Source organism: Megascapheus bottae, chromosome 3, assembly GCF_031878675.1.
Source record: "Megascapheus bottae isolate mThoBot1 chromosome 3, mThoBot2.hap1, whole genome shotgun sequence".
Lineage (NCBI taxonomy): Eukaryota > Metazoa > Chordata > Mammalia > Rodentia > Geomyidae > Megascapheus > Megascapheus bottae.
Genome location: NC_143511.1, coordinates 3,749,988 through 3,774,591, shown reverse-complemented (window position 1 = coordinate 3,774,591; position 24,604 = coordinate 3,749,988). Strand labels below are relative to the sequence as shown.

At 40.9% G+C, this 24,604-nt stretch overlaps 1 protein-coding gene and 1 pseudogene across 1 annotated transcript; one reads left to right on the top strand and one right to left on the bottom strand.

The window, feature by feature from the left end:
* The first annotated feature begins 14,225 nt into the window (after positions 1-14,225).
* Positions 14,226-14,979, top strand: LOC150064832 (proteasome activator complex subunit 3 pseudogene; annotated as a pseudogene).
* A 2,491-nt stretch (positions 14,980-17,470) lies between these two features.
* LOC150064831 (spermatogenesis-associated protein 31D3-like) lies at positions 17,471-23,859 on the bottom strand. Its single transcript, XM_090329211.1, has 4 exons — positions 23,718-23,859; positions 22,751-22,787; positions 19,127-21,560; positions 17,471-18,616 (listed from the first exon to the last, which is right to left on the bottom strand). The coding sequence occupies exons 1-4, from the start codon at positions 23,857-23,859 to the stop codon at positions 17,471-17,473; spliced, it is 3,759 nt and encodes a 1,252-aa protein (XP_090185337.1).
* Positions 23,860-24,604: the final 745 nt, after the last annotated feature.

Here is a 24,604-nt window from a genome sequence, read left to right as displayed (position 1 = left end):
TTCTGACCACTTTTGTTCAAAAACTGGTCTATCATCCTCCTTTCCTGCCTTTTCCAAAGTTTCAAAAATCGTTTTCTTCTTCTCTTGTCTCTTTAAAAGTTCCTGTATATTAAGGTCAAGAAAGGGAATATGTCTGTTCTCCACATGTGATGCATTAGAGTGTCTCCAGAAATAGGAATCCGGAGGATGGAAGGAAACATTTTCTTGCTGAAAATCACAGTGTGGCAATCTTGGGAGAAATGTGTTCTTGTTATGAGCCTGCCACCAAGAGAATTGAGAAATCTCCATGTTTTAATACTCTTTGCCTTTGATCGTTGGGACATAAAGAGGACATCAGCAGGACTACCTACCAGAAACAAAATGGCCTGTGGTTAGAGAATAGAATCTGTTCTCTTGAGTGTGATGTGTTGAAGGATGAAGATGCATGCAGTTAGCGAGGGAAACTTGGGATGAAGGAGAGGGCTAAGCTTTTGTGGTAGAGAGTTTGTTACCCAGTTGTGAGGATGAAAGAAATTCAACTGAACAGGAACGTGATCTGGTTAAGTGAGAGGATGGAAGGGCAAGTCGAGAAAGCTCAGGCAGAGAAGCTGGCATTAGGTCTGGAGGAGGGATTTCTGAGTAAGCAGAGTGCAGAGGAGGTGAAGACTGAGTCACAGGAGTATGTGAAGAGCTGTGGGAGCCAAAGGCAACAAAGAGGGCACATAATTTAGGAATGCCTGTGAAAGCAAATGACTGGCCCCAGCAGTTGCTTTTATTACATACCTTATGAATGGGATTGGCATGGTGTTGAAAGGTGGTATTTCTACACTGGCCTGGAGGGCTGAAAGAGAGAAAACACAAAGCTGTAGCCAAATGGAAGACATGGGAGCCTAGCAGAGTAAAGCCTGAGACCTTCTTTACTTTCTCCCATGTTCATTGTCTCTCAGTTTTCTATAATCTCTCTCCAGGAGCTTCCTTTTCCTAGACAAGTAGCACTGATAACCCTAGTATAACAGAACATATAAAATAAAGGGCATAGAAAAAAAAAGACCAATCACTTTTTCAGAACATAAAGAAGCTTCTTGCTGCTCTTCTTTTTTCCATGTATTTTTATTGTAATTAATTGAAGGGTTACATTATATTCACCAGATAGAAGGTGCATTACTTAATAAACATTGGTACCCTTTCTCATGTCTTGGTCTACTTCTGTATGGCAATTTCTCTGACCTAGACAACCAGGAGAGTGATATACATAATGAAAGTAGAGACATACAGGAGTCCATTTATGGGAATCCCATGTGATATTTAAATCAGAAAGCACCAAGAATCAGGGACAAGATAACTACAATTTTTTGTTTTGGTGTTTTTTTTTTGTGCTTGCTAGGCAGGAGCTCTATCACCTGAGTCATACCCATAGCCTTGGCTTTGTTTTATTTTTTGTTTGTTTGTTAAAATAGGGTTTTTTGTTTGGGCCTATGGTGGCCTAGTCAGTGATTATTGAATTTGTATTTCCCACACAGCTGGGATGACAGAAGAGTGCCACCACATTTATCCCTATTTTTTTTTTGAGATGGGATCTAAGTTTTGCCTAAGTAGCTGGCTTGACAGGCAGCTGCACTTGGTGAGGTTATGAGGAAAGTTCACATACTTATGTGGCTTCATTTATAAAGTACTGTGATACTCAGAATCACCACAGGAGGTTACCGCAGAGATGAGTCTGAGCATCCCAAAATAAAGCATGGAACACAGAAGTTGTGACTCCAAAGCAACCACTAAACTTTCCTTGCCAGGCTATGTGTTCCTCACTTGACCAGCACCCACTCTTCAGGCTCATCACTGCTTCATGCCTGTGGCTGGGCAGAATACAGACTGAGAAGTGTTGAGTTTGACTGCCCTTCCTCCTTACTTCTCCTCTACAGGCTTTATTTTCTGAAAGACACTGCTTAAAACTGATGTCTTCAGCTGAGCACTAGTGGCTTATGCATGTTATCTTAGCTACTCAGAAACTGAAATCTGAGGATTGTGGTTCAAAGCCATCCCAGTGATCCTCTTCTTACCTTCAATGAAAGAAAACCGGAAGTGGTGCTGTGGCTCAATTTGGTAACAAAAAAGCTCAGGAACAGCACTCAAACCCTAAGGAAGTTCAAGCCTCACAACTGACAAAAAAACCCCAAATATTCATATCCTCAGAGATGATCAACCTAGGATCTCATCGAAAGACAGGCAAGTCACCTTTGAGGTGCTAGGTCAAACAAGTGGCACCTTGCCTTAAAATTTCCTACCTTTCTTTTCTTGGTTCTTCCCTGATGCTAAGAAGAAAAGAAACATAAAGAAGCTACTCTTAGGAAATATAGATATCCATTATCTAAAAATAATATTATTCCCAATTTTAAATAATAGTTTATTCCTTTCTTGATTAATTTTATAAGATGATCAGATTTTTCAATTTATTTTTTTGAGAATCTAAAAGAAAGACTTGAGTTCATACTTGAAGTTTAGTCAGAAGTCTCTCCTCTCTAGATTTGCCCAACATGGAGGAAGGCTTGGTGAAAATGCTTGACATTAAGTGAAACATAGGATCAAGTGGTACAAAGAGTCCATTCCCCTTTAGAGCACTTGTAATCTGTAACTAAGATAAGTCAGAATCATGGAATTGGTGCTTGGAATCCCGCATACCCAGATTAGTTGGCTGTGAACTGCAAATGTAAACATTATCCCTACCTGAATCTCTAGCCTTGCCTGATCTATTGCTCTAGAAGAATGATCTCCTGGTCTTTCCTAGACTTCTTATCTCTGATATCTCTCTGGGCCAATCAAAAGTCATATAGCAATGTGAGAAGGTGAATAGGAAGCTAAAGAATCATCCTGTGAGAAAAGAGTCAATTATGGCATTAAGGAGCTTTGGAAAACTGAATAAGGTAAAAAAAATTTTTTTAGTGCTATCAGAGAATGGAGCTCCCAAGTAAAACCACCTCCCACCTCTTCACAGAAAGCATAATCAAGGCAAAATCCAATGGAATCGTAAACTGGAAAGAACATTTAAGTGGACAATTTGATGAATTGCCAAAGAATGTTTGTGAACTATCATTAGAGTGAGGCTGCTCCATAGGTTTTAATCTTACACAGTTTCCTACATTTTATTTCGTGCAAGATTCCCTGTCAGGCTCTCACAGTGAAGATCCATGGGAAAACCTTCATATTTCCATCAGGAAGAGAGAGAAGGAACCATTTTCAAACAGACCCCAATTATTCTCTTTAACAGGAGCCTTCTTAGTAGAAGACATCAACACTAGGTGCTATGTCATATGGGAGAAGGAAAGTTGCCTATCTCCAGCCTCTTCTACCCACCCTGTGTTACCCTAAGATTCAGAAAAACAAACCTAAAGTCACGAATGAACCCCACTGCCCAGGGACTCATACCTACTAGAAATAGGAGATTTAAACCCAACATGAGCTGTGTCATGAATGCTCTACTTAAGGAAGTAACCTTATGAAAAACTAAAGCACCAGAGATAAAACCTGGGTACTAGAAGAAATTTGAAACTCTGATGGTTATAACTATAGAAAACATTAAACACAGCCCAGTTCCTAGGAACTTAACATAAATTCTACCACTAGTAGTTCCTATTAATGGCTTTCAAAAAATCAAAACAACAACAGAAAACTCACAAAGTGCCCAAGGCTATTTCCTGGGATCCTACAAAATAGAATGATCACATGTTTTATCACTGAAACCAAGACCTCTCTGGGAGTGAAAAAGCACATTGCTAGGTGCCAGGGTCTTACAGCCATAATCCTAACTTACTCAGGATGCTGAGATCTGAGGCTTTTGGTTTGAAGGCAGCTACAGGTGGAAAATCAATGAGACTCTTATATCCAATTAACCATCAAAAAAGCTCAAATGGTAGAGTGCAAGCCTTGAGCAACAAAGCTAAGGGACAGACAGTTCCCAAGCCCCAAGTTCAAGCCTTAGTACCGTATCATTTTGAGCCACAGTGCCATTTAAAAGATTCTTGTGATTAATTGGAGATAAACATCTCACAGACTTTCCTGCCTAGACTTTGAACAGTGATCCTCCGAACTTAGCCTTCTGAGTAGCTAGGACTATAGGTGTGAGTCACTAGTGCCTGGCAGGAATTATTTTAAAAACACTGAATACATATAAATAGAGAGTAAGACTGTAAGAATGGTCACCACGGTATGGGAAAAGGAAATGGGAAGATAAATAGGAAAGAATACTCAGCATCATGTTATATACCCTAAAAATACACAGTTAGAACTTCTAGAAAAAGGGATCCAAATAAAATTAAACAAAATTCCTGTTTAAGATAACGTAAAGGAGAAAAAAAGGGATAATAAAAAGGAAGATTGGGTATAATGAACATTAAAGTTGAAGATATGAGATAATACTCTTAACATATAAATCCTATAGATATTTGCCATGAAATATTGCCATGAATCAAAAGAAAACAGGCTGAGTGTGGTGGCTCATGCCTGTAATCCTAGCTACTCAGGAGGCTCAGATCTGAGGACCAAGATTCAAAGCCAGTCCAGGCACAAAAGACCTAAGACTCTTTTCTCCAGTTAACCTCTTGACAATGGGAAGTGGGGCTTGGATCAAGGGTAGGGTGGTAAGCCTTGAGCTGAAGAGCTCAGGGACAGCACCCAGGCCCAGTTCAAGCCCCATGACCCACAAAGGAAAAAAGGAAAGGAAACAGAAATAGTATTAATTTCAAGCAAAGCATACTGAAGAATAAGAAAAGTTACCAGTGATAAAAGAAGTATCAAATAATAATGAAGGGTTCAATTTTCCAACAACATAAGAAAAACATTGTGTATACATCTAATAACAGATTGTCAAAATGTATGACAAACTGTTAGAAATAGGAAAGGAAATAGATGAACCTACTGATATTGTTAACAGCTTCAACAAACTTTATAACAGAAATTGAAGCTTGGTTGTGCTGCAAATCATCAGGACATAGTCTGAAACAACACATTCAATCACTTGGATATCATTAATATTATCAAATAATCTCCCCAAGCTGAACAGAATACATAATCATTTCCCCATGCTCAAGTGGTACATCCTCCAGGATATAACACATTTTGGGAAATAAGCTATGCCTTAATAAATAAAAAAGAACAGTAGCCATATGAAATATGCTTTTAGGCCAAAAGCTGTTAAAATAGAAATCAGTAAAGGAAAGGTAGTTAGAAAATCCCAAAATGATCTGAGATTAAACAAAGCATTAACTCATTGATCAAATTTTTTGAGAGGTTTAAAATATGTAAAAGTAAATAAAATGAAAATGCAACTTAGAAAAATTTGTTGGATGCAGCAAAGGTAGTGTTTAAAGGGAAGTTTATCACATTAAATCCATGTATTACACTCGGAGCAGCTCTAGTTTTATTACCTGTTTGATATCTCTCTGTTTCTAGGCTATTGGGAAATACAAATTCCTCTTCTGTTAGCACAGAGAGAGAAGGAGAAACCCAGACAGGAAGTCGGAGATAGGAATACTCAAGAAGTCAAGTTGAAGTTCAGTTATGCTGTGGTATGGCTTCGAGGTCAAAGAAGAAGATCCACATCAGAATCCAGGCACTGAGTACACATTCTAAATTACACACCGTTCCACGCCACATCACAGAGCCTGAGCAGAAAGCAAAGATTCTTAAGGCTGGTGGTGGAGAAAACAACATAAGGGAATTGAACCTACAGCTTCCCTCCATCACCCAGATATGCTAATCTGTTCATCCCTCTTGTGTCCTATAGATGCCTTCACTACACCCTTTCAATAGAGTGTGTTTACCTCAATATTTTAATCATTCTACCTACTACCTAAATATTATAAGAGATCCTTTTATTGCATTGTGATCTCCCTTTGGATAACATGTAATCTTTGAAAGCTTTGCATGCTCAGGGACTTACAAGTTCTATTCTGCTCTCACCTACAGCTCCTCAAATACACAATGCTTTTTACCTGCACAAAAACAGAAACCTTGAACACAAAACCCCTTGAGATTTCTCAAAAGGTTCAGTGATAATGCTAAAAGCCTGTAGAGAGCACAGTACTTTACACCAATGAACAGAATCCAAAAAAGCATAAAAGGGAGACGACACAACAAACATTTTCAACATGTTTTCAATCATTCTTTCTCTCTCCAACCCTGCTTCCTCCTCATTCTGCCTTCCCTCTCCCATAGTTTTGCATCAGTTGTACAGAGCAATTGTACATGTCCAAAGCCCACACAACCAGATCCATCCTGATGTGAGGGGTAGGCTTCACCTTAGCATCATGGGTCTTCTAATTAGGCTGATTGAACTTCATTTGGCAAGGCCCTTTGCTTTAAACCACATTTATGGTTACTTTATGAGCTTTTTCCTCCATCTACTTTGTAACTTTTCACCAAAATTTCCATTGGTTCATATAGAGAGAGAGATGTTATTTTGGTGGCTATTGTATAGTATATCTATTATCCTTTCATAATATTAGTTCACTTAACCCTTAAAACTCTTAAAACTTATGTATTTACAGCCAGGCTCTGATAGTTCAAACCTGCAATCCTCACTATATGGGATACTGAGGACCAGAGGATTGCAGTTCAAAGCTAGCTAGAGCAGAATCCCAAGTTAGAAGGGACGCTGAGATTGGGAGGACTGCAGTGGCAGGACAGCACAGTCAGGAAAATCCGTGAGGTTCTTCCTCCATGGCGGAAACTGGACCGTGGCACATTCCTGTGATCCACGATGTAGGCAGATTGTGGCTCAGATGCATACCTAGACAGGAACAAAACCAAACCAAACGAAACAGTGAAAAACAGAGTTGTAAGCAGTATTGCACCTGAGGCCTCCAAATTCCAGCTCCAGTACCACCAAAAATAGATCTTTTAGCTTCAGAAGTTTATAAACTGGTTAAGCCCTGTGTTGTTCCCTCATAGTATTGTTTAGCCATCAGGTTTGATGAATCCACCTTCACCCCAGACACCCAATCCTTGCTTTTTCTTACAATGAAAGCTTACCAGAAATACTAGACTGTTCTTTGTCCTGTCCTGCATGCGTAGCTTCTCCATTGTCTTGTCAAGCCAACTTCCTCCCATCTGCCTTCCCTTGACTAGAGGAGGTCTGTTCAGAAATACCTCTTATATAGCCTTGCATTCCTGGTGTTGCTTTGTTGTTGTTTGTAACAAGCAAACTCACAAACACAAAAATATCCTTTAATATATGACCAGGAGAAACCTCATCACAAAAGTGAACGTATCTGATTTTGTTACCTGGTATAGTATGTATATATGTTTGTTTGTTTATTTCAAATAAGGAAGGGAAGGAGGAAACAAGATGATTGGGAGGGAGTGGGGGGGAGGGAAACAGGGCCAAAATATGAAAAGGGGTATCCATGTGTGAGAAGTAATGCACCTACTACCTGACGAATTACAACTGTAATCCCTCTATACATTACCCCAACAATAAAATTTAAAAAAACGAAAAGTAAACCTGGGGGAGGGGTCATAAAACGGAAACAATAGGTATATTCCTCAAAAGAGATCAGGTCATAAAAAAGTACTATTCCAGATTAAAAGAGACTGATGTCACACAGCTAAACACAATAGGAAATTACAGACTGCCCTTGTAATGGAGATGTTAAAAAAATAAAAAGAAAAGAAAAGAGGAAACAGCTGGGTGCAGTAACTCATGCCTATAATGCCAGCTACTCCAGGAGGCTGAGATCTGAGCATCATGATTGCAAGCCAGATGGGCAGAGAAGCCTCCATAAGACTCTTATTCTCCAATTAACCTCTTATCTCTAAAAAACAGAAGTGGCACTGTGACTCAAGTGGTAGAGCACTTGCCTTGAACACAAAGAGGCTCACAGATAGCACCCAGTCCCTGAGTTCAAGCCCCACAACTGGAAAAGAAAAGAAAAGCACAAATACATACTACATATACAATAAGGATGAATGATTTAAAATTTTATAACTACTTAAAGATAATAAAAATTGTAACTGTGTTAACGTTACTGAAAGATAATCAAGTATTAAGTGTTAAATTTAGTATTATTTTAATAGATGAAATATAACCATTCATACGTATGAAATTTCTCCTCAAGTATATAAATTTATTTTTGTATATATGTTCTTGCCTACATATATGTGTGTACAAAGATACACATATATACATGTAAACAAATAACATGTCATATACACATATGTATATAAATATACATGAGGGAAGAGAGAAAAACCAGCAAATGGGTTAAACATTAGCAAGAAGTAAATCCAGTTAAATTATACATTGTTATTTACGATCAATTTAACTTTTTTCAAGTTTGTTTTAAATACATTTTTTTCTTGATAATAGGATTTGATCTGAGGGCCTTTTACTATGTGGATGCTCTGCCACTGAGCCACACTCTTCACTTTAAACTACCTTCCTTTTGTTGGTCGTGAACATTAAACTCTGGGCCCGGGTGCTTTTGCTCAAAGCTAGCACTCAACCACTTGTGCCACAAGATCACTTCTGGCTTTTTCTGTGATTAACTGAAAATAAGAGTCTCACAAATTTTTCTGCCCGAGCTGGTTTCAAACCACGATCTTCAGATCTCAGCCTCCTCAGTAGCTAGTATTGCAGATGTGAGCCACTGGTGCCCAGCTTTAAACAACTATATTTTTAACTTGACCATTGACTACATTGTACTGAGCCTGGCATAACTTTTAAAATTTTTGGCTTTGGTTCCCACAACTTCCTCACACCACAGGTACACCCAACACCATTTTCGAAATGGTTGTCTCAACTCTGTTCCAAGGAAAATCTTGATTCCTTGAAACCAAAATTTCAAGGAATCACATCCAAAATATGTAACAATTGGGTTTTTTCTTCCGTCCTTTTTTTCTTTTTTCTTTCTTTCCTTTCTTTCTTTCTTTTCTTCTTTCTTTCTTTTCCTTCCTTCCTTCCTTCCTTCCTTTTCTTCTTCTTCTTATTCCTCTTCTTCTTCTTCTTCTTCTTCTTCTTCTTCTTCTTCTTCTTCTTCTTCTTCTTCTTCTTCTTCCTCTTCTTCTTCTTCCTCCTCCTCCTCTTCTTCTTCTTCTTCTTCTTCTTCTTCTTCTTCTTCTTCTTCTTCTTCTTCTTCTTCTTCTTCTTCTTCTTCTCCTTCTCCTCCTCCTCCTCCTCCTCCTCCTCCTCCTCCTCCTCCTCCTGTCCTTCCTTCCTTCCTTCCTTCCTTCCTTCCTTCCTTCCTTCCTTCCTTCCTTCCTTCCTTCCTGCCTTCCTTCCTTCTTTCCTTTCGTTCTTTCTATTTTGCCAGTCCTGAGGGTTGACCTCAAGGCCTGGGCACTGTCCTTGGAATTTCTCAAGGGTAACACTCTACTGCTTGAGCCACAGCATCACTTCTGGCTTTTTCTATGTATGGGGTACTGGGGAATCAACCCAGGGCTTCGTGCATGCTAGGCAAGCACTCTACCACTAGGCCACATTCCCAGCCCCAGGTCTCTTTCTTATTGGTTCCTACTGAATCATCTGTCTTCAGGGATTCATGGTAGAATCTAGCTTGAAGGTGCTTTTCTGTTTTGCTAAGTCATTACCTCTCCTCCAGATTTCAAAAATATATTGAGCTCTTCTGTAATAGCCTCTCCTATTCCTGACATTCACTTAAAAAAAAGATTTTATTAATACTGATTTTTTACATCAAATTTCAAATGTCAAGTTTAACAAACAATATTCAAGAAGGGAATCTCTATATGCAATCACAGGCACATAAATTTAGGAACAAAATTAAAGTTAAGCTGAAACTGCGTCATAGATATGCATTGCTCTATACAATATAACATAATGTCTTTAGAATATATATCCCACCATAGATTTATATGTCCATATAGTTATATTCATATCTCAAAGGCCAAAAGTATTGAGTCATCACTCTTGTACTATTTGAATCTAAGATCCACATATCAGGAGACAGTATGACTTTTGTTCCTTTGGTCTTGATTTATCTCGCTCAACATGATTCACTCTAATTTCATCCACCTCACCGTGAATGCCATTATTTTATCTTATCTGGTGGTTATATAGAATTCCATTGTATATATACATACCACATTTTTTGTATCCATTCATCTCTAGTAGGGCATCTGGGTTGTTTCCATCTCTTGGGTATTGTGAGTAGTGCAGCTATGATCATGGCTGAGCAGATGTCCTTATCATATCCTGGGTTATGATGCTTAGAGTAGATATCCAGGAGTGGTATGGCTGGATTGTAGGAAAGGTCTATATTTAGTTTGTTGAGGAACCTCCAAACTGCCTTCCAGAGTGGCTGAATTTGTTTCCATTCCCACCAGCAGTGCAGTAGGGTTCCTCTTTCTCCACATCCCCACCAGCATTTGTTGCTGTCTGAGTTCAGAATATTGGTTATGCTGATTGGGGTAAGATGGTATCTTAGGGTTGTTTTTATTTTCATTTCCTTTGTGTCCATGGATGATGAGCATTTTCTCATATGTTTCTTTGCTATCTTAACCTCTTCTTTTGATAAGTCTCTGTTTAGATCCCTTTCCCACTTTGTGACTGGTTTATTGGCTTTGGGGGAATTAGTTCCTTGAATTCCCTTTAGATATTGAGTATTAGGCATTTGTCTGATGTATTATTGGTAAATATCTTTCGCCAGTTGGTTGGCTATCTTTCTGTTTTAGTAGCTATGTTTTCATCTGTGCAGAAACTTTTTATTTTTAGGTAGTTCCACTTGTCAAATCTCTCCACTCTGTTGTGATCTGGGACTCTGTTCAGGAAGGCTTTGCCTGTGCCTATGTGTTCCAATGTCTCTCCTACTCTATCATGTAACGCTTTCAGAGTTTCAGGTCTGATATTGAGATCTTTGATCCATTTTGAGTTAACATTTATGCATGGCAACAGGCTGAGATCAATTTCAGTTTTCTGAATGTGGCTACCCAGTTTTGCCAGCACCAATAATTGAATAGGCTGTGTTTGTTCCACGGTAGATCTCTAGCTCCTTTGTCAAATATAAGATGACTATAGGTATGTGGTTTTATTTCTGGATCTTCTGTTCCATTGATCTTCTGGTCTATGTTGTTTTTGTTATTTGGCTCTATAGTAGAGTTTGAAGTCTGGTATTACAGTACCACCTGCATTACTCTTTTTGCCTAGAATTGCTTTGGCTATTCTAGGTCTTTTGTTGCTCCATATGAACCTTTGGATTGTATCTTCTATTTCAGTAAAGAATTGTCTTTGGGATTTTGATGGGGATTGCATTGAATTTGTATATCGATTTTGGCAATATGGCCATTTTCACTATATTGGTTCTTCCTATCCATGAGCGTGGGATGTTGTTCCATGTCCTGGTATCCTCTTCGATTTCTTTCATTAGGCTTTTATAGTTTTCATGAAATAATTCCTTTACATCTTTGGCTAAGTTAATCTCTAAACATTTTACTCTTTTGCAAAAGGGATCATTTTCTTGATTTTTCCCACTGTTTGTGTATTTTTGGCGTATAGAAAGGCTACTGACTTTTGCAGGTTGATTTTGTATCCTGCCATTTTGCTAAAGTGATTTATTAGTTCTAGGAGTTTAGGAGTGGAGTTTATTGGGTTGTTCAGATATAGGATCATGTCATCTGCAAGTAGGGATAGTTTGATTTCTTCTTTCCCTATGTGGATCCCTTTGATGTCCTTCTCTTGTCTTATTTCTATAGCTAAGGGTTCCAGCACTATATTGAAGAGAAGTGGAGGAAGTGGGCATCCCTGTCTAGTTCCTGATTTTAAAGTAAATGATTCTAGTCTTTCTCCATTTAATATGATACTGGCTGTAGTTTGTCATATATGGCTTTAATTATTTTAAGGAATGTACCTGCTCTTCCTATTTTTTCTAGTGCTTTCAAGATGAATGGATGTTGTATTTTGTCAAATGCCTTCTCGGTGTCCAGAGAAATTATCATATGATTCTTAACCTTAGCTCTATTGATATGATGTATTATATTAGTTGATTTGCAAATGTTAAACCAACCTTGCATCTGTGGGATGAAGCCTACTTGATCGTGGTGTATAATTTTTGAAATTTGTCTCTGGATTCTGTTGGTTAGTATTTTATTGAGGAGCTTTGTGTCTATGTTCATCAGAGAGATTGGTCTGTAGTTCTCTTTTTGGAGGGAGGGGTCTTTCCCTGGTTTGGAGATGAATGTGATTTTGGCTTCATAGAATGATTTTGGGATGGCTTCCTCTGCTTCTAGCTGTCGTTCACTTTTTAAGCACTTCTACTTTTTATATCATTTAAGTTGTATTGAAATGTACCATAACACATACCATACCACCCACCTAGGTCATGTATAATTTTTATGCTGTACAAACATACCAGAGTCAAATTCAAAGTATTTTCATGACTTTAAAAGGGGACTCTGTGACCTTGAGATTTTATTCACACTTATCCCTCCTCATCTCTCATCGACCATTAGTCTTTCTGTCTCTGTAAATGTAATGTTCATTTTCTGGGTGTAATGGAATCATATATAGTCAATTGCACGTGACTTCCTTTCGTTAACAGTGTTTTCAAAGTTCATCCATATTGTGGCATGTATCAATATTTTATTCCTTTTTATTACTAAAAGCTATTTTCTGCTCTAATAAACATTTTGTTCATCTATTCTTTAGTTGGATAAGTGAGCTGTTTCTGGTCTGGGCTGTGATGCAGCTATAAACATTTACATACAAGTTTCTGTGTGAACTTAGGCATTTTTCTCAGGCATAGAAATAGAAATGGAATTGCTGTGTGATATGGCCATGCTATGCTTAACATGTGAGGAAATGGCAAAATGATTTTTAAAACAGCTGGATCATTTTACATTTTTACTGGCTGTGAGAGATACTTCCAATTTCTCCAGGATTTTAGCCTTTATCTACTCATTTTTGTTAATCCTGGTGTGAACTATCTCACCATGAAAGTTATTTGCACAAGGTAATGATTTGTGGAATAAAAGATTGCGAATAGTGCTTTTGCCCCTCATGCCAGAAGTTGCATCACCACAGGTAGACTTAAAAATATATATATATATATCCAGCTAAAGTGTCACATAGGTTTATGATTCTATTATACAAATGACAGAGAAAAATTCCCTCCCTGAAAGTAATTCGTTCTTTTCCCCAATATACATGCACAGAGCTGGGAGAGGGCAGAGCCTGAGAGCTGACCATAACTTCATGATTCCAGTAGATTTTCAACATGTGTATTTTTTCAGACAAAAGATATAAAGGGAATTAATAAAGCCTATCTGAAGATAACATTTAGAAATGTTGATTACATATAAAACCTTTAGGATAAAGGAAACAAGTATAAGAGCATAGCATATGAAATAGTAGAAAAATAATAAAGTTAATTTAATCTAGAATTGAAAATTTTGACTAATATTGGAAATAGAAAAAATGAGATAACGGGGAAGAATGTCAAACTATATCACCACAGAAAACAGATTATTCTGTTTTTCTTTTGGCGATATGTCTAAAATTAAGGCATAAACTGACTTCCATAGAAATAAAGGACCCTAAAAACCAACAATAGGGGAATTGATTCTAAAATGAATATTGAGGTCCTCCAAAATGTCCCCACTTCCTCTTCTGAGGAGGAGCATGTTCATATAATCTGCACGTTTTTGGAGTCCTAGGAGTCAGAATGGTAGGGTCAATGGCAAAACTCCGGAGATAAAGATATATTGAGAGGAAATAGCAGAAATCTTTTACTTTGACACACCCATAATTAGGAGGAAAAAATCATCCATAGATGACTTGCCAGAAATCTTTACAAGAAGGTCAAAGAATGCTTCTGAATCTTAGCATGTGACATATGACACATTCTTCAGCAATACTCGCTCCATTCCCATACTCTTCCCCCTCCCAGCTCTGCGCACATTTATTGAGGGAAAGAATGAATTATTTTCAGGGAGGAAACTTATCTGCCAAACACCACAGAATAGAATCAAAACCTTATGTGACAATCTAGCTGTGGTGATGTAACTTCCATCATGAGGGGCAAAAGCCAGGAAGGTGAGCTCAGGAGCGAGTATATAGCAGGCAGCCAGATGGAGAGACTGGGTAGACTGGGGTACAGGTGGACTGGGCAGATGGAGGCAAGAATGAACAAGCAGTGAAAAAGCCAGTGAGTGTGACCAGGTCCTGAGGGCAGCTGAGATACCTCAGGTTCCTCTGGTCCTCTTCCCTAGAGCCTCTGGTCTCTAGCAGAGTGTCCAGCTGGGCCATGCCCTCATCACTGAAGGTAGATCAGGAAGTGAAGCCCAAGGATGATTCTTTCAGAGTTTATCACAAGCCAGGTGGAAGACGTGGTGACAACTTTTCACAAAGTATTCAAACCTTAAAGAACCAATCCTAGACATCCATGACCAAACTCCTCTACTTAGACCTGATTCTCCCTGTTCCTGACCCCATTCTTCTCACCAATATCCACGATGGTTTGGATAGTCTCACTTATAGGAAGTGAAGTTCAGACAGATGTGAAGAGATATTCTAAGATATTTGTGATGTTCAATGGGATGTGAAAAGGCAACCAGCAGCTGGTGGACATTCTTGAGAAAATGAAACCTGAGATCTGGCTGCTTCCCCAGAAATGTAACGCAGTCTAAATGTGTGTCCAGCTCTTGAGTCTCAGGATGGACAATGAGAACTACTTTGGGATATCTATTGAAGAAGAGACAAGTTGCAAAGCTAAAATCGATTGGGAATGAAGCTCCATTTCTGGGCCAGATTTCTAAACTGTAAGAGCCAAATTGTTTTCTAAAATAGCTAAACATGCCCATGTGGAGAACTATCGCTACACTGTGGCAGAGACTGATGAGAAAAAAATGTCATCAGCCTTCAGTTTATCATATACAGAGCTGAGAAATCAGTATATAACTCTATAGGACATGATCCCCCAAAATATCAAGAGGATAAAATGACCCAGAAGCAATAACAAAGTTATATTGTACCAAGTCCAGGGCCAGGGGACTCTGTGATTCTCCGTTCAAGACCAATATTGCCTTGGTTTGTGTATTACTATTGTGATGGGAACACTGGAAATAAAACCAGAGTTTAATGGAAGTCTTATCTAGTTCTGTGATGTGTGTTCTGTCTTCTCTTTCCCTAGTGCCTCACACCCAGCCTGCCATAATTTCTGGAGAAATTAGAAAAATCTGCACACAGATGTTTCTGTGTGCAGAATTTTTAGTATGAGAATACTTTTTTCTCTCCTCCTTTGTCTTAAGCTTTGTGTTTTCTTCCTTTTGATGATTGGTTTTTTTTAAAAGTTGAGGAGCTAGGATGGCGGGGGAGCTAGGATGGCAGGGGTGGGAAAGACTATCTTACTTCTTGTGAGGCCGTTTCTTGTTTCTGTCCTTCCTGCCACAATTTCCCTGTTGACTTAGGGTTTCCAATCTATTTTAATCCCCCCTTGAACCTGATCTAACAAGGAACATGGAGGTCCTTCAGCTGTGTCCCTAGTTCGTTCTATAACTGGATTTTTCTCATTCATATGTATCTACATGTACATACTCATACAGATATGAGTATATATCTTCCTACTCCATTACCTAACCTATCCTCTTTCCTCACCACCATTTTCTTGCCCCAGTTCCTGTCAGAGATACAACTTTTGGCAGGTGATAGTTATCTTAGTTTTCAGTTACCCAGGCAAAAGTTCTGGTCCCATCCTTCTTCCTGATATTGTAGCCACTTGGTGCCCAGGATAAGTTGGAAAAGAACCAATAGCTGAGAAGCAGAGGGCTGGGGAAGACCTTTTCCTCCTAGTCAAGGTCTTTTTGCCTTCTTCCAGGTCAGGTGAACAGAGGCGGGAGATGTTAGCCTGTGTGAGGTCCAGATGCTGCTGCCCCCATTGTGCTTTCCTTTGGAAATATTTTTGTGCTTCCAAGAAAAGCAATCAGTATATATGTATATGTATGTACACTTATCGATGTGTCCATGTTTATGGTTAAAAAACTATAGGTCAAAACGGTTGGAAAGTTGAATCCTCTTGAATCTTCCAGAGATAGCACTGTTGCAGCTTTTATGTTAACCCTTCAGCTTTTTTATTTTTTCATGAGACTTGCTATCTGTGGTCAGCCTGCCAGTGGCTCAGTGTCTACTTATGACTTTCACTCATTTTTGCCTTCAATCCTATTTCCACCCAGGCTGCATCATTTTTCCTCCCAATATTCCATAGAAAAGGAATCTGGAGGCTTTCTTCCCAAGAGTATGCAAACCAATTGCACTTTAGTTTGGCGGAAGCCCTGCCTATCTTTGGGATCTCTTCTTCACTTCCATTAGGTATTGTTTCCCTTTTGATTGTTCTACTGCCCCTCTTTACCCTACAACCCATAGATCAAGACCCATAGTGTCAAGAAATTATTAAAAAAATACACATATTTTGACCTCTTTAAAAAAAAGTCAAGCTGTCTACTGGTTGCTGGTGGTTCACACTTGTAATCCTAGAAGCCAATCTGTGCAGGAAAGTCATGAGACTTTTTGGTGTGTGTGGGGGGGAGATCATGGGGCTTGAACTCAGGGCCTTGGTGATATTCCTGAGATTTTCCTTTTTATTGTCTGGGTAATGTATAAAGGGGTTACAGTTACATTCACCAGGTAGTAGGTGCATTACTACTCACACATTGATACCCTTTCTCATGTTTTTGTCCCCATTTTTCCCTCCCTCTGTCCCCTCCCAATCCTCTTGTTTTCTCCCCTGCCCTTTCCTATTTCAAATAAACAAACTTGTATACAATGTACTAGGTAACAAAGTCAGAATGAATAACAATTCCTGAGATTTTTTTGTTCGAGGCTAATACTCTACCATTTTGAGCCACAGCTCTACTTCTGGTTTTCTGGTCGTTAATTGGAGATACAAGTCTTAAATTTTCTTGCCTGGGCTGGCTTTGAACTATCTTCTCAGATCTCAGCTTCTTGAGTATCTAGGTACAGAAACAAGCCAGCTCCATGAGACTCTTATCTCTAATTAACTACCAAAAAAAGCCAGAAATGTAGCTGTGACTCTAATGGAACACTAGCCTTCAGGAAAAGTTTAAGGACATTGCTCAGGCCCTGAGTTTAAGCCCCAGGACCAACACACACACACACACACACACACACACACACACACACACACACACACACAGAGTAAAGTTGTTCTGAAACACATACTTGCATTTAATCCCTTGTACAGATATGCTAATTCTTCCCTACTATATCTGAAGATGGAAAATAAGCTTTATTAGGTAGGGAAGGAGATTTTTGGATTCTAGTCATTGATTTCTCAGCAAGGGCTCCAACAATCAACTCATCAAAGACAACAGAGAAAATCAGTAAGAACAAACTGCTCCCTAGTCCTAAGTACCAGCCATGAGTTACACAAAACTCATATGCACAAGATGCAAAAGGCAGAACTACTGTCAGAACATTTATTGCAGGTGAAAATAAGGCAATGTGTTGAAGGTTCATTGGGGGAAAGGAAATGAATTACGTTGAGGGAGGAGAACTTTTGTCCCGGAGAATGATGAAGATTTTCTCTTTCAATAGGGAAACATTTTCCAACACACTGCCATTAGGAATGGAAGGGGCAGCCGGAGGCACCTGATGCATTTGACGTTTGCAGGTGGGTCTGCCATGGAGTACTGGCTCCCTGTGTGCCATGGCTGTGAGATGCCTGTGGTTAGCAAATAGCACATTTGTTGGCTCTCCATGCCAGCCTGTGCCCTTCCTGTTCTTCTCAAGGTTACTCTGACCAGGACAAGCAGCTTCTTGCATCCTGGACTTGACACATGACACGCTAGAGCAGGAAGCTTTCTCGTTGAGGTTCTGGCCCTGAATATGATCTGTCTGGGTTTGCTTTTCTGCCTTCTGTTGAGTTTTCCCAGACTTCACGGAAGACAAAAAGGGTCCTGGGGAGCACGTAGTATCTACTCCATGCCTCTGCACTCCTTTCACCCCTGGGACTTTCCCAGTGTCTCTGGGGACTTTCTGATGTTCAGTGTTGGCTGGAATAGCAGCTCTCCCTTTACCTAGGCTTCTGGCTTGCACAGATGGAGAACTGCCCTTTCCCAGGGAACTTTGTCCTTTACTGTTTTTACCTGTACTAAGCCACTGAAAAAACTGCTTCATGTGGGTTCTGAAGCGGTTTTCATGAGGAGGCCGTACCTTCTGTGACAGTGGGTGGGAGGATTTTGTCCCAGGCCTCTCCTTTGCTTTCTCTTGAGGATGCTGGGTCTGCTTTCTGGGTTGTGATGGTGCCAGCCCTGTATCTCCTCCACCAAAGTCCCTTGATTTGGGTGTTGCAGGGCTCATGCCCTTCTTAACTTGTGGCAAATTCTTGCCTCGGCTCTTGTGGAGGTCACTGGTGGTGCAAGGCTTCTGTGCCTGCTCCCTGCTGATCTTTGACTTGTCCTGTAGAGCATGTAGCACATGGGAAGTTGCCACATCCCCACTGGAATCACCAGAGTCAAAAGTAAACAAACTCGGGTTTTTCAAGTTATCTGACTCCAGAGGCTGGTCATCCTGAAGACCCTGGGCCTTTCCTTTCTTTCTGCTCTCCATTTTCAATTTCAACTCATCAAAAAGTTGATATTTTAAGTCTGGGAGATCAGGACCACGGGGACCCAATGTTCCCTTTAAGGGACATTGAGTAGTCAGTGCCGTTTCCACATTTCTCATATCAACATCTGTCCTTAGGGAGCTCTTGCACTTGCTGACCTTTAAGGTGGTACTGGCTTGTGATTGATAAAAACAGAGATCCTCCACCTTAGATAGCTCCCTAGATTTTTCTGTGCTAGCCATGGAAATATTTCCCAACCTCATGCTTTTTTCCTGAGGTGGTTTTACTCTTTTATCAGAAATTTCTCTCTTACTCAGTGGCTCAGATACAGCTTCAGTTGACCTTATTTTTACTTTCTGAATGGCTTTGTTGGTGATGTTTTGTGTTTGGCAAAGCAAAGGATCATTTCTATCCATTTTGTGAAGATCTACAGGATCATGCTTCATATCACGGTGTGGTTGGGATCCTTCCTCTTGTTTATTTTCAGGTAAGGCATCAGGATCAGGAAAATCTACAACACGGAGTGGTTGGGATCCTTCCTCTTGTTTATTTTCAGGTAAGGCATCAGGATCAGGAAAATCTACGACGTAGGTTGAATTTGTTGATCTTATCTTCTCTTCACTATCAAAATTTTTGCTAAGAGGCTGAGAGAAACTAAGTTGAGAATCCTCCCCAGAAATGGAACTGGATGGGGAGGGAAGTTTCAAGTTGGAACAGGCCTGGTATGGATTTTCTTTTTCATTAACAATTTCTACGGTTTCCCGGATTTTCTGGAGAAGACCATGCATCATCTTCATATAGAAAAACTTAATACGGTCTTCCAAAATAGTTTGCTTGCTGGAATCATGGAAGGAAATGTTGGGGGGTATGCTCAAGCTGCTCTCCACCCCCATTAATGGTTCCAGTGCCGTCTGTTTCATTTGGCTAGGGGATTTTTCCCGGGAGGGAAATTGCATGTTGTTGAACTGATGTGAACCAGTTGCAGTGCCAGGAATCTGACCTTTACTGATTTCTGCAAATTTCTTGTCCCAGTGTTTTTCCAGGGCATCTTTGAGTTGTTTATGACTCAGTGAGGTATTTACAGTATTCCTTGACATACTCTCTGTGTAACTTTCTGGGCTTGACTCTGAGTCAGATCCTGAACTACTATGAGAATCACCCTCTGAATCACTGGATAGATGGTCTGTGGGGCCAATCTCTGGACTGTATCCCTGTTCCTTCCCCACTTCCTCTTCTAGCAGAGGTATTTCTGAGTTCTTCTCGTCAACGCTTTCTGGTTCAATCGATTCAAAGTTTGGATGTGTGCTGCTCTGACATTTCAGGGAGGAAAACCATGAGAGTCCCTGACTGCTCTTAGACTCAGAGCTCTGGGGAATGTCTGCCCTAGAGCTCTGGGGAATGTCTGTCCTAGGACTTATCCATGACAGAGACTCTTGGATCCTGTGTGGCAGGCCCCAGCGGTCCTGGATGAGCCTCTTTCGAAGGTGATGCTCTAGTTTTTGCCGCAGTTCACTGGTGAGGGGGAAATCACCAGGAAGGATGGACACTGTAACATTGGCCTGGGAATATTGTCTGGCCAATGAAAGTTGTGGAGCTGGAGAACAAAAGTCTTCCTGAGATCCCCGGACCACAGAGGGTAAACCCCACACATTCTCTTGCTTTTTCCGCAGTATATTATGTTCCATGTGATGAATTTCAGAGGTTGTGAGGATCTGTGTCTCACTCTGTGGTCCATGAAAACAGACTCCACAGGCCCTAACCTGGGGTAAGAGAGAAGGTGGTAGGACTGGAAGTGGAGATTGAAACTGGGCCTGGGCCTGGGCCTGGGACATTGGAAGATCTTGGCACAAGGTTTCAGGTAAGACTTGAGACTGGATATCAGATAATGGCAAAGGTTTAGGGTTAGGGAAGATGGGGGATTCATGGGCTGTGGCGACGTTGGAGATTATATTAAAGAAGACAAGTTTTAGGGTACAGTCACCTAAGGCAACAACAGCAGGGCTCAGGGACTCACTGTGTAGTGATGGGAGGCCCCAGAAGTGCTTAGCAGATGATTTTTGTCGTGAGTGGTCCTCATAGGGATTTGGACCTGGGGCCTGCACGTACTTGTGTAGCTCCTCTTGCTTGCCTTTGGCCATCCCAAATGGAAGGGAAACTGCCAGGTCCTGCTCCTCAGCAACAGACCCTAACACTTTCCCTACAGAACTCAATAGCGTATCATGTTTTGAAAAGGAAGCAATTTTGTTTTCCCTTTCTTTCCACATCAATAAGCCTTCTCTCTTCTTAATTTGTGATTCCAGGAATTTAAGGACATCAAGTCCAACAAATGAGAGGTTACAAGGTTCTACATAGTAGGTTGGAGTGCTATCTCCTGCAGAGGCCTCAGAAGAATGAAGGTCAAGACAATTCTGCCTGGCCTTATGTTCTACCAAATCGGAAGAGAGTGTGTTTTTCACAATAGGCTCACTGCAGGAGAATCCTGACACCTCTAAGCTGGAAGAGTTAGGGTCTCTCATTGTTGAGTCACAGGTGGACAACCTATCAGGGCTGTCCACAGTAGACAAAGGGCAAACTTGTTGGAGAACAAGTTCTCCTCCCTGAGTAGGATGTGCTAGGGGAGGGGAAATTAAGGCAAGTTGCTCAGATGGTGAGGGGTCCACTGGGAATTTGATCTCTGTCTGAGAAATTGGTTTGGATGGTTCAGACTCTTCCAGTGGTGAGGATGAACTGAAGTCCTTCAAGGGAATGTCTTGGTTTGGTGAGGGTACAGAAAAGGTAGGCGTAGGGGCTCGGATTGGTTGTTCTGAAGGAATTGCTGAAAGAGCAGTAGTCAGAGATGATGACTTTTTCATGGGAGCTGGGGAAGCGGATGGGGACAGAGCACATGCAGTTTCCTTCAGGTATGCCTGGGAGAGCAGACGACTGACCTCAGCAGTTGTTCTGTTGCATACCTCACAGAAAGGGTCAGGGCAGAGCAGTTTCCGAAAGTGGGTGGTATCATGTTGTAGGTTCAGGGGGCTGCAGGAGACAGAAGGGACCAAGCTGTATCTATGATTAGCACAAGGATGAGCGGGCCCACTGACCCCGTGGTTGTTGGGCTGCCGGCTACTTTCTTCATGTTCTCTAACATCTAGGACCTCTCAACACAGACTAGAGCTTCTCCCCAGAACCTTCCTTCACATACCTTTTCTGGCTATCCCTCCCATGACTGAGATGGGTGGCACTTCATCCCCAGGACACAGAGATCAGAATAGAATGGGAAATCATAATCACCTTTTCAGAATAGAAAGAAGCTTCCTCCCTTCCTCTACTTCTTCCCGGTGACTTCTCCGATCTGGAAAACCAGGACAATGGATTACATGTAACAAAAGTAGGAACATAAGAATCCTATCAATCTCTAGGATATAAATGCTAAAATCCCCAAATATGAGTAGACAAAGTCAAATGATCAGTTTCCTTCATTAAGAAGGTTCATATGAAGCTAGCATCATGTATAAAATACCTTCTACCTCATCCCATGTGATGCACAAATCCACCATGTGAAGCCCTGCAGTCAGTGGTTACCTCAGACATAAATCTGAGCACCCAGGAGTAATGCTCTCCACAATGCCTGGACACTGAAATTGTGGCTTGACATATCACCTGGCCCCCTAGTGAGCAGAACCCACTGCCTGGGTGTAGAACTGCCTCATGCTCATGGTTGGCAGAGTATGGACTCTGAGCTGTGTGTCTGGTCTGCCTTTCTGTGAGCCTCTCCTTGGAGGGCTCATTTTCTGAGAAAAACCTAGTAGCCTAGTAGCTAATGTCCTGAGAAACTATGAGAACAAGAGAATGACAAAAGGCATTTTTTTAAATGTTTATTAACAGTGAGGTTTTACATCATATTTCAAATGTCATATTGTATAAACAAGTATGCAAAAAAGGAATCTCTACATGCAACCACTGACACATAAATTTAGGAACATAATTAAATTAAGCTGAGTGTTTTTTATGGCATAGATATGTCTATAGAATATATATCCCATCATAAACTTGTATGTCTATCTAGACATATTTATATCTCCAAATTCATGTCAACGAGCTGGAGTATGTTAGTATTGAGTCATGCATTATTTGGATCTAATATCCATATTGAAAGAGACGGTGCACCCTCTGTTCTGACAAAAATCATTTTTGGTAAGCTTAAATCAGATAGGAAAACAACGTACCTCGAAATGCTCTCCTCCTCTTCCTCTTCATTATTCCCTGTCATTGAGAGCAAAAAGAAAAGAATGAGGTCTCAGGACTCATTTCTATTGCTCCTCTTTGTAGCGATTTCTGCTAAGCATTATTCAATAATAAGATGTCTCCACATTAAATTCAGATTTGATTCTTCTTTTTATTTTTTTATTATTTTTTTGCCAGTTGTGGGGCTTGAACTCAGGGCCTGAGCACTGTCCTTGGACATTTCTCAAGGTTAGTACTCTACCATTTGAGCTACAGCACCATTTCCAGCTTTTTTCCATATAGTGGTACCAAGGAATCGAACCTGGGCCTTCATGCATGCTAGGCAAGCACTCTACCACTAGGCCAAATTCCAGGCCCTGATTCTTCCTTTTATTAGCTTCTAAAGATGATCAAGTATGTTTACTTTGTCTTCTTAAAGAAGGTCTTATCACTGGGGTTTTGGGCTAGACTGCTAGAGGAGGGCATAGAATCTGCAGCCAACAGCCACACTGTACTCCCCACACTGTACTCCCCCTCAGAGGATTCTGAACTGTGGGCATAACTCAGGTGCCAGGCTCTGCCCAGAGGATCTCAAGAGGTCAGCGCTGCTCTCGTGACCATCTCAACAGGAAGAAAAGCCTGGTGATGGTACAGGGGCACCCAGGACCAAATGTTAGGAGCCACTGTTCTTCACATCACTAAACAAATGAGAGCCACAGTGTCACCATGTAAGCCCTTTCTCTAAGACCCTCCAACGCAGAGAGGCGGTCTATGGATTTCAGATGGAAACTTTAATCCTCCGTAAGTCCTCCATGCCAGGCAGCACGCCCTATGACATGGGTGCTTTGTCTTCTTTTCGGACTTTCTCTTAGATCTCTGTAAGATAGACTGACTCATTCATTCAGTGATGTCAAGCTAGAGATGGGAAACCCAAAAGAATCTCTGGGGGATTCTCTCGTATTTCCTTACCTGTTGGATGTCCTTTTTCAGGAGTTTTGGTGATGGAGGTTTCAATAACCGGTAGCACAGACATAGGAGTAGAAACCACAAGGCACTTAGAAAGGTGAACCTGGGGTCTCCATTTAAGAGAAGTGAGCCAAAGCTCAGCCATGACTCAATATGACTCTTCAGAAAAGAGAAACCATTTTCCATGTTCTGGATCTTATGGCTGCCTGAGGCATCTGAGCCCCTACAGGGCAGGGGCTCATCAATACCCCCTGGGCTGCATCACAGTGCAAGGCAGAGTCACAGAGGCTTCTGAGGGTGGGGGAGGGGCCGTGTGAAGAGGGATTGCCCACAGCTCCGCCCTCCCTTGCTATTTGCCAGTTGACCACTAGGGGGCAACCTTGTCATATATTCCGAATCATTTCCCCAGGAGGAATCTAGTTAATTTTGTCTGACCTGGTATATGCAAGTCCTGAAAGTGGAGTTTATGGAAATAGAAATGGCTCCCACAGATCCCTGTGAGTCTTCTCTGTTACTGGATGATCTGATGGGATTTCAGGACTGATATGGAGACCCGGGATCTTGCTGGCCAGGTCCCGAGGGCCTCATAAGCTGTATCTGCCTACTTCAGGAGGCAATATGAGACTCTATTACAGAGCTCTAATTATCAAAACAGCTTGGTACTGGCACAAGAGCAGGCCTGTAGACCAATGGAATAGAACTGAGGACCCAGATATTAAACCACAGACCTATGGCCACCTCATCTTTGACAAGGGAGCCAAAAAAATAGAAGGGAAGAAAGACAGCCTCTTCAACAAGTGGCGCTGGCAGAACTGGTTAAGCACCTACAGAAAACTAAAGTTGGATCCTTCTTTGTCACCCTGCACTAGAATTAACTCCAAATGGATCAA